Below are 11,238 nucleotides of genomic sequence, written 5' to 3' on the forward strand. Positions count from 1 at the left end.
ATGCATTCACATCATTTTTTAAAATAATATAACGGAAGAAAAAAATAATGTCATGCTCCTGGCATCATTTGTATTAACTAAATCATTGATGTTGACTGAGGGTATTGTGTCCTGGATGCTTGTTACCTTCGCTTAGCCATTGCATTTTGGCCTCATTTTGTCAAACGATTGAAATCAAAATTTGACACAGAACTATAATTTTAATAATGAGACTTAATTTTATCAAAGTCTTTGCTTTTTTGTTTACATGCATGCAAAAGTACAAACCAACTGAAAGTCAATCCTTTGACGGATTTGGTTAAAAAATCTGATATGTATTTACATTATTAATGCTGAATCTGTGTATCGAATTTTATTTATTTATCTTTACGTTTTTTGTAGTGTCGTGTTCAGTTGTGTTCGGATAGCCAACTGAACTTCTACCGAATGGTATATCTGCAATTATACTTTACATTATATTTGCAAATATACTGTAAAGACCACATACAAAGTTTCATTCATCTAGCTTTATGTTTTATTTTATTTTATTTAACTCAATGAGGTATGAAACTTGGTTTATATTACTGATGTTAAAATGCTGTTTTAAAGTACGATTCGAACTATTTTGGAACGGACCTCGTAATTTTGAACCTCAGCCAGATAACAATACAATACTTTTCATATTTCCCATTCGAGAAAGTAATCAGCGTGAATGGTCTCCCCAAAATTTTCTCGCATAAACTTTAATAAACTTGTCATCAAACGCCTTACATAACTCCAGCGTACAATAGTTACAAAATATTAATTTTCACCGAATCTATTGTGCCACGTTTGGCGAGTTTTTTGGCTATTAATCCCTGGCGTGCAATTAATACTATCCGAAAATCGAATTTGCGCTTTAGATACATTTTTTTCAACGATTGCAACAAAAATTTGACACAAAACTGCACTTGTAATCACAAAAATCGCATACCTAATTTGATATGTTTAATTTCGTTTTGAATTATCTCAGTAACATCTTTCTGAAAGTACAGACCGACAGATAGTCAACCTGTTGTTGGTCTTGTCCCAAACTTTGACAGGTGTCTACATGATAGATGTTAAATCTATGTACCGAATCTTATCTATCCAGCTATCGTTCTGTAGTTATCGTGTTAACTTATATTTGAACAAGCGGGAAGACGGACTTCCTCTGAGCAAATTTTATTCAACATTTGATAGAAATTTGCATATTTAGCGACAATAAAATTCCAAATTTCAACCATCTAACTCGAAGAATTTTTGAGTTATCTTCGTCAGAGAGACACACACTTTCCAAAATTGTATTTTTTGAACTTGGGAAGTTTTAAAACGTGGATATTCTTCAAAATCTCGAGTTCGAAATTTTTGACTATACTTTCTCTATACTACGTATACGAGAAAGTAAAAAGCACAAATTTAAAGTAACAATGGGTTTAAGGGCCATTCATATAGCCTCTGTTGAAAATAATAACGTCTATTTTAATTGTGATTTTTTTCCATTTTTGAAATGAAAGGATTTTTATTGTTGAAAATATCCCGTTGCTTAAAATAACCAATTAACATCATTTTCATCTCACACACTGGAAAAGAGCTGTAATAGTTCCAGTGTTTTATAATTATCTTTTATTTATTTATTTAAACTAATTTATTAAGGCTATATGAATGAAATGAAATATGAAGTTGTATCTGGTTGGAACCTGACAATAATTTCCAGTCTAAAGCCCGCAACAGTTGCATGTTATTTAGCGTTTCGGATAATGGAAAACAAATTATTTTGATAGTTGGAAATTTTTTCTCTCTTAACTGTGGTGTGATATTTATGTTACTTAGCTGGTACGTCAAGACAGCCTTAGACAAGAAAATCCATTTCCTACAAGAATATTATCATTCGAAAGCCGTTCCTTTAAGTTTTCTCGTTTCCGGCCTAGTGATGTTCTTGGTCAGTTTTCTCGGAATAAAAGCTGCTGTTGGGGGTCATGTTGTAGAAGACGCATCTGATGCAAAATCTGCCGCCTTTTTCTTTCACATGTATTGGATAGCAGCCACTATTACAGTTTCTGCCATTCTTGCTGCCGCGTTTGCTTGCTTCGTGGAAATTTACTTCTTACGTCACGGACTCAGAGAAGGCTTGAAAGCTGGAATGGAAAAATATAAGCATATCCCAGAAATAAAAACGGAAATTGATCGATTACAACTTGATTATAAATGTTGCGGTGTTGATAATTATAAAACATGGTACAATATATCGTGGATTGATGTTCAGTATCTTGACACAAGAGATCCTGGAGTAGCCAGGTAGGTTTTTCAATCATTCTTTGTTGATTTAATCTCTTTTTTAAAAATATTTTTGGTATCTATACATATTTATGTATTATACTTAAGGTGCTCTTCGCCATATTTAATTTGAGACACATTGTGCATTGTCTTCTTCACATCAACGTTCGACGAAAATTGTTGTCTATCCAAAGCTTTCTTGACTTCACTGAGCACTGAGATCTCATGACGAAAAGTCCGAATTGCAGAAAATGACTGAAGACATCTCTGTAGTAATTATATCTTGTGGATTTGGATTGTGATAAGGAAGATACCGTAATCCCAGCTGATTTTTTGTCCTTATTTATTCATGACTTCAAAAAGCAATAAGAGATTTTATGACAGAAGGTCTGTATTGCAGAGAAATAACTGAAATCATCTCTCTTGTATTTCAGTCTTGTGGATTTTAAATTGTAATAAGGACGATGCGGTTTTCTTATTTGATTTTTGTCTTTATTTTTCCACACAATGAGCTCAACATTACCACAATAATGAGCTCAACATTTATCACATAAAATTTCCCTTCCCATGATTCCCTATCTCACCGAGGAGGCATCTCAGTGATGATGATGAGAAGTTCGTTCCCCGGGTGGATACATAAATGGTGGGAGTCGGCTACCTCCTATCGGTGACGAGCCATTCTTCCCACGGGAAGGATTCTACCGAGGCCAGTGATGGCCCTTAGGACTCAACCATAATTCCCGTCAGTTTCTGTCTCAGCAGTCCAGTCAGTCAGATAAATCCGTGTGCCTTAATGGCAGATTGGAGTAGCCGGTTAATGCTCCCATGAGTCTCTTTGGCACTTTGAGCTTTTACTGTTGCTGATTGTTTCAAGCACACTGTAAGCTTCATATTGTATGCGGAGTTGATTATTCTCCTTTTACATACATAATACAATTATATTATATATATATACACGATAAATCATTCTTATATGAGGTTTTTCTTTCTTTTTTTTATCGTGCCATTAAATAATCTGTTTATACTTCAGAATATTTTCAAAACCTTAGGTTAATAAAACTGGCAATATTGCCTCCTTATTTACTGAAAGACCATTCTTTGATTAAAGAAGCATTCGAAATATTGCCAGTTAATTTTATTTAAAACCTTTCTTTATCGTTTTAGTACAAAGTTCTCGAGAATTCAATACCCTTCAATCAGTCATCCAGCAATCAAGAGAGGCAACTCAACTTTTTGGTTTTAAAAGCGCAGATTGGCTCTTTGGGAGTAGAACATTTCAGCATGAAGACTGAATAGAACTCATAAAGATGAATTGATGATGTCAAAATGAAAAAAAAAAAAATGTATCAAATATAGAAAGGATAATAACAAATTCGCAAAATTAACAAAATAATAATTTTACTCGCTCAAATTGTTATTACTTTTGACATTAACACCCAAATATTTTTCTGATTTCATTCGTAATAATTGTGGAAAGTTTATTAAAAACTAACAGATCTTTGAAATTTTGTGCGCCATTAATAAATAACTATTTAGACTTTCAGTCTTTTTTCTGAATTAAAATTTTTTTTAATGTGATGATGATGGATATTAATGTATGTAATAATTAATCTTAATTAATGGTATAGTTTTCAAATTTTTTAAAATTATAAATCAAATATTTTAGATTAATAGGTTGTGTGCTCATCATGCTTTGCGAGATGGTTCAGCATAACGTCAAAAACGTTTTATTAAACTATCGAGTTATTCATACGATAAACTGTTCGACTTTTCAATCATTGCTACTGGAAATTTTGGAATTGATTTAGGGAACAAATGAAATGTTGAAATAATGTTGCATATGCCATACATATTCAATCGGGTTCAAACTGGAGGAGAAAGAAATCACATCGTATATCACTCTATATAATCTTTTTTAAAGCATTCATCTACGATGATTGTTGGTGGGGACGAGATTGTCATCTATGAAGATGAAATCTGCATTCATTTTCCTTTAAATAGATTAATATAATATTCTGATGATTATTAGGTGTGTGCTAAAAGTGGGTAAAAAGTTCATAGTTAAAAAATAGAATTAAAAAAATAGAATTTAAATAGCCATCAAAGGACTAGCTACTCAAAAAAAAACTTTCATATGCTTGTGTACTAGATGCAAACACCCCACCCCGGAACAAAAAAAAAAAAAAAAAAAAAAAAAAAAGCGGAGAAGGTCCTAAATGGCTCAAGAAGAGCCCACATAATATCCACAGCAACAGTATCATCGAAAGATAATTAGTAAATAATAAAAAAAGGCAGTTAAAACTTTGAAAACAGAAAAATAAATGAAAAATAAAAATAAATAAATAAAAGCAAGGAGAAAAATATAAATAAACAAATTTTAAAAAAGTAAAAAATGATGAAAATAATCAGAAAAATAAATATATACAGTGACTTAGTCAAAGGTAGAATCCCTGATCATTAACAAAAGATTAGATAAAGAGGTTTTTTTTTTTTTGATACTAACAGGATACTGTCCACTTTTAACAGTGCTTGACTTTCTCTCTTTCAGAATATAGTATATTAGAATGATATACCAATAAACATTGCCGCCCGGGATCTGCATTGTAAACGGAGCTCTGTTCAAGAACTCTAGATAAGCCCACATCACTAGACCGCAATATCTTGGTGGTAAAGCCTCAGCTTTGGGGTTGGACGGTTTCAGGTTCGAGACGCGATTCCACCGAAAGCTGTCATGTATACGGATATGGTGCACGTTAAATCCGTTGGGCCATGTCCTCCCGCTGGTGGGGTGGAATATTGGAGGGGGAGTGCCTGCTCAGATATTGCCCCCGACGTCTGACCACCGTTCAGAATTGAAAGATCTGTTCCGAAATAGCCCAAGTGTTGCTTTGTAACGAGACTTTAATATAATTAAATCTAAACCAGCAATCTAGTTCTATCTTAATAGTGATGTGTAACGACTTCTTGGTTGTGACCAGTCAATGATAAGATTCAGAAAACACTCAAAGGTGCACCGTTTTGCTTTACAATTAACATGATCTCCTCTGTACTAGGCTAACCGGCCCTGACAGTGAGCTATTGTGAGAGGAACACATTTGATAGACTTGCAAATATATAGATAAATCAAACTTTCCCAACGTAACAACACTTTTTTTTTGTCGTGTGACTATTTAAGCCAAATTTTTGCGCAGTAGCTTCTGAGGGTAAAGACCCCTGAGCACCCGAGGGCAGAAGTCTGACTTCTTGCTCAAATGAAGATAGCACACACACACACACTCGCTTGCATAACCCCTTTTTACAGGGGGGGGGGCTCATTCACGCACTTCATAGAGAGTGCACAAGGAAGAGAACAACCATGCCCGAACCAGGAACGCCTAGATCACGGGGAAGACGCGCTACCCCTAGGCCAGGGATCCGGCGTAAGAACACTTCGAAACTGAATTATGTTGTAACGCCTCCAGTTGCAGTATTTTTCCATTTTGTTTAGGAGAATACCGCTATTACCTATCGTGTTGGGATGACCATTATTAAAGCATCTCCCAAGGTTTCCATTCTCATGAAATCGCTACTAAAGGCTAGATGTAACAATAAATGTGATTACTGGTTCTCGGGATACTTTTTTCCTGCTCCAATTACATTCTTCTACAGAAATAACAGTGGATCCACCGAATCATAGCTATTGTAAAAATAGGGCAGTAACTAAGAACCAATTCAAGAACGTCTTTAAATGTCTAAATTCTTTTAGCTAGTAAAACAGATCTCCAGATGGAATGAATACGAATTAACTTTTAAATATAATAACTATGTTTTCGTACAATAAAAAAGGCAGCATTTTCATTCCAAAAACATCACTTTTATTAAAAAGAATTCTTAATAGAATTACAATACTTTTAGAATATATTTTTATTTCTTAATTATACATAGCTTACATTATTTTTTGGACCGAGAGGTAAAAAGGAAAAATTATTCACCTAAGCGATATAAAAAAAAATTAAATATTTTTTACTGTACGAACAGTTATGAAGTTACCCGAAATATCGAGCTTATACATTGCTTTGAGATAGCACTAAATCTGAATAAAGGCTCTTATTAAATACTCTGTCATGTATTATATCTTTGAAGAGATACTTTCTTCTTAATCAAATCGTATTTTAACGTGAAATACTAATTTGTTATTTCAGAATATGCATGTATTTCTATTTCAATAGAAATTCCTGTTCTAGTGCATTTTTTTTTCTAGAATTCAGTAATATTTATAAGTATAATTGCAATATAAAAATTTAAAAATAAAATATGATTCGTTACGAATAGTTAACGAAACTGAATTCTTTTGACAGAAATATGAGAGGAAATCTGTATTTTGGGAAAGATGTACCTTTCAGCTGTTGCAGAACGGATATCTCCCGGCCTTGCGTAGACAAAAGAATCGAAGATACTAGTTATCATTCCAAGTACATTTATCCATCAGATCTGACTATATATACTGTTGGATGTCTGGAAACTATAACCAAATACTTAGCACATACTGTATTTTTTGGAGTCGGTGGATTCGCTATCGTATGTTTGCTGACTTGGGTAAGAAATCTTTCATGGTAATGTATTGTATTCTTCTAATAGACTGAATTGAACATCTAGACTATCTATAATCTTCATTTTATTTAACATTTTTGTGTTGTCAATATGTACATTATTATTATAGAATCGAATGATCAAAGACGGTGACGTATCAACTCTTAATTATGTCTGATGTATATATATATATAAACATCAATTAATAATATTATAAATGTACTTTCTAATTATATAATAAATAAATATTTATTAAGTTCTGGCCAATCATCCATCCAAAATACGCGGGCTTCCATGTCAAATTCACAGCATGCTGCCACGGTATTTTTCTAAAAAACCTATTAGTTTAATTTTTAGTTGAAATTTAATTCAATTCATTTATTTGGAAAGGAAACTATAATATTGAAAATATTGATAATTTTATATTAGCCAAGTTTCAACTTTGGCTAATATAAAAAAAACTAAAAAATTACAAGAACTGTTATTCTATCTTAGATATCAAAAATAAATTTCTGCATATGGAGGAGAAAACAGTAAAATAATCTCTCTCTTTTTACATCAATAACAGTCAAAGCACTTATGACTAATAGTATATATCTACAATACTTCTTGGAATACAGAAAAGGAAGAAATTACAAACCAATTATCCCCAGACTTGTTATTGAAAACAATCGGATACGAAAAATTCCATATAGAGAGAAAATTATCTCGCATCAAATCTTCTGCAACTCTACAGTTGAAATTATCTTTTCACGATGTTATTTATTAATTATAAGAAATTTAAATTATTTATTATAATGAATTGCACTCAGTTTATAGATTTGGTTACGACCTTCACTTCCCTGCAGAGTGCTCTAATATAAAACTTATCATACTTGCTTTAGAGCATTATTACGAAATTTTGAATTATTATTATTTTACATTCGCATTTTATTTGGGCGTCTTATAGAGAAAGATATTTCTCAAAAATATATTGTTCTAAATCCCTTCCAATAGTAAGGGATATTAAACTATAGTAATTTTGTATTTATTTCACTTATTTCATGCTTGTAAACATGGAAGTTTATAAATGTGTATCTATCCTCTTCTAAATATGAAAGAATTCTGAAATTTCACACATTTGTTTGTTACCTATGACAATATACTAGTTTAATGTGGTCAAATTTCATTATCAGTTAATGATTTAATTTAATTAACTCAGATTTGATAATATTGGTATCAATCAAAATTTATTTCAAGATTTCATATTATTTATAAAAATGAAATACAAACTAAAGACTTATAATCAAAAAGTAATTAAAGTGAAAATTTTCTTCGTTTTAGCATATTAATAAATGTGCGATTTGAATAATTGTTTTCCTTAAATTTACTTTTCTTAAAGTATGAGATTGAATAATATATATCATGTAAAGTGATATCGTGCATTTATTCTATTACTTTACATATAACTTTTCTCTCAGTTATTCCCCAACCCTTGTATTGAATATAATAGAAATAATAATTAATTTTTTTTCCTGGAAGGACTATTTTTTTTAAACTTGTAAATAAATAACAAATATATTTGGATCTATTCAGCTTATTTATTACAAAATTATTTACAGTAGTACTCAAGTGTTGCCTACAAAGAGCTATTAATATAGCTTGGGATTTCGTGCAGAAAAAACACACACACACACAAATCTTTACCAATTTTAAGATTAAAGATAATTTACAAACGAACAATTGAATATAGGTTATTAGAGATAACAGTCGATTTATATCGATTTAATTATAAAGCTTAATTTTTGGATTCATTTCCATTTAGAAGCAAATGAAACTGATAATGTGTTTTTCGACAATAGGGTTTTTCTTTTAAATTCTTACCTGGTTATTCTCTGTCTCATTCTCTTTTAGATCACCATGGCAATCATATCTAGGAATTTATACAAATCTTTGACTTGAACTTCTCTTAGAGCAACTAGATGATGCATTTATTTTTTTGGTTAAGAACAACTGGAACTAGAAATAAAACTACACTGATAAATGAATCTTGTTTTTCCAACTTGTATGTTCTTTTATGATTTGTTATTCAATTACCAATAAAAAACATTACTTTTCTTTTATTTTTGAGAAGACAGCATTTCCTGAATATGCACGGCAGTGGATTAAGCCACGTAGAGCCCTTAGGCAAAGGGAACTTCAACGCCCTTTTATTTTACCCTCTCAAAGCTCGATACTTTGTAATTAATTTCATTTTAATATGCATATTAGAAATTTTTAAGTAACAGATATTACTACAAATTGAAATAACAAAACTCTTTATTATGGGTTGCCTTCAAGAGATTTGATCTCAATATCTTACAAAATAAATAAATAAAAAATAAAATTAAAAAAAATTGCAAATTTTTTAAAAATGGCAAATACATAATAATATTTATTAATTATAATACATAATAAATAAAAAGAATTTTAGTAAAAGATTGGACAATTTTTAATTTCCAAATCAATGTGTAACTAACGAAGCGAAATAATAGAATATACAAAGCAAACAATTCTAAACTTTCATTAAAAAATGAAATAGATTAACAAATAAATGGAAATTATTGTAAAACTAGCCGCCTTAGAGACCTGTTTGTTCACCGAGAATATTTTTTGTGTTATTTTCAATTAAATCTCTTATGTCTAATTAAATTATTCCCCCAAGAAAATATTTATAAGCAAGACATCAAAGGCGTGTTATATCAATAGCCTTATATCTTTATTGTCTTGTGTATATGAACCATCCAAATGGAACCAAGTCCCATGACATCACAGCGATATTAAAAATGTAATTTTCAGCATAATTAATCTTTTTATTTCTTGTTGTTCATTTTATTATAATGATATTAAGAATATAACATTCCGGTCTATTTATCATTTAACTTTCGAGGGATTGCAACTTCATTTTCTGATTCCTAAAGGTATTAAGCATAAAATGACATCCTTTGCTTTTAAAAACGAAATATTAAGTGATTAAATAATTTATGAAGCAATGAAAACGATTTTAAATTCACTTCAACAATGAAATGTTAAAGATTTATTTAAAAAAAATTTAAGTTCAGAAAGGATAGCAAGATACATAATTTGATAACATTAAAAAATAATTTTTAAGTTGTAAAGTGATAGAAAAATAATATTTGTGTGATAATATTTTTGGAAATTATTGCGGGGAAAGTTAAAATTTGGTTTAATTTTTTATTGATTCAAGTTTTGATTAATTTTTTTAAAAAATCATTCCCCACTGCACATTCACATCCTTCAAAATAAAGAGTGCCAACTCATTCATTCACATATATGCTCTTTATTATTAGTAGAGGTGAAGGAATCTCTATTAATAATAAAGAGCTTCTAATAAATCTCTACTTATAATATCATCTGGAATAGTGACATTCAAACCTTTATTACTCTGCTAATTTTGGTCGCAGAAAAGCAGGAATCATTGCGTTTAAAATGTCGGTGTGACAAAAATTGCGTTTTATTAAATATGACAGGAAACTATAAAAATTTAGACTTCATGGTTCTTTCGGCAGCACATTTATTGACTCAGACAGTATACAATATAATATTTAATTTCATTTAGAGCGTATTTTCATTTGAAAGTATATTTCTATCTCTAAACGCTTAGAGATAGGTCAAGATTAGAGAGGGTATCATGTATATATTGAATGAATGATTTTCAAATTCCAATTAACTTAAAATAACCATGTCAGTGCCTTTGTTTTTCAAGATTTTTGCTTTAAACAGTAATTTTTAATAAATTTTTTTCTACAATTTAATGCTTTTGTTAAAGTATGCGTTTCCAATAATTTCTTATTTTTTTTTACTTTTTAACGTTAAAACGAAACAAGCCAGCGCAGAACAATTCTTATTGTGCAATTGAGCATAGCTTTGTCAAAATTAAGAATACGAGACACTGTCTATAAAAACTGTCATTAAAAGTGTGATTACAAGGCGTTTTCGTCAGAAAAATGAGCCATTAGTATGTGACACAAATTAGATAATACTTAACTGAAGGTTAAAGGAAGCAAATTCAGATACTTTCCCAGAAAAATAATGAGCTTAAACGTGAATTTGGTTGACGTGTTTACAATTAATATTTATTAAATAAATGTAGCACTCGAAGTCATCAATTTCAACTCAATCACCAAAATATACCACATTTCTCCATCTTAAACATACAAGATTATTACTCGATATTGAGAAATGCCGGAAAATATTATTTCATTACATTTTGTCTTCAGATATTTACTGCATTTATTCTTTCATGATAGCAGATTTTGAAATGGGTAAGTCATTATTTGCATACCTGCAGTTCTCAATAAAGAAATAGCTGTACTTCGTGTTTATACTGGAATAAATTTCTAAGTTTGCATAGTC

The 11,238-nt window shown here is 30.6% G+C and overlaps 1 protein-coding gene across 1 annotated transcript; it reads left to right on the forward strand.

The window, feature by feature from the left end:
* The first annotated feature begins 1,930 nt into the window (after positions 1 to 1,930).
* On the forward strand, positions 1,931 to 2,299 carry LOC129985030 (peripherin-2-like). The gene has a single exon (XM_056094958.1). The coding sequence runs from the start codon at positions 1,931 to 1,933 to the stop codon at positions 2,297 to 2,299; it is 369 nt and encodes a 122-aa protein (XP_055950933.1).
* Positions 2,300 to 11,238: the final 8,939 nt, after the last annotated feature.

The sequence above is a fragment of the Argiope bruennichi genome, chromosome 9, assembly GCF_947563725.1.
Source record: "Argiope bruennichi chromosome 9, qqArgBrue1.1, whole genome shotgun sequence".
In the NCBI taxonomy this organism is placed as follows: Eukaryota; Metazoa; Arthropoda; class Arachnida; order Araneae; family Araneidae; genus Argiope; species Argiope bruennichi.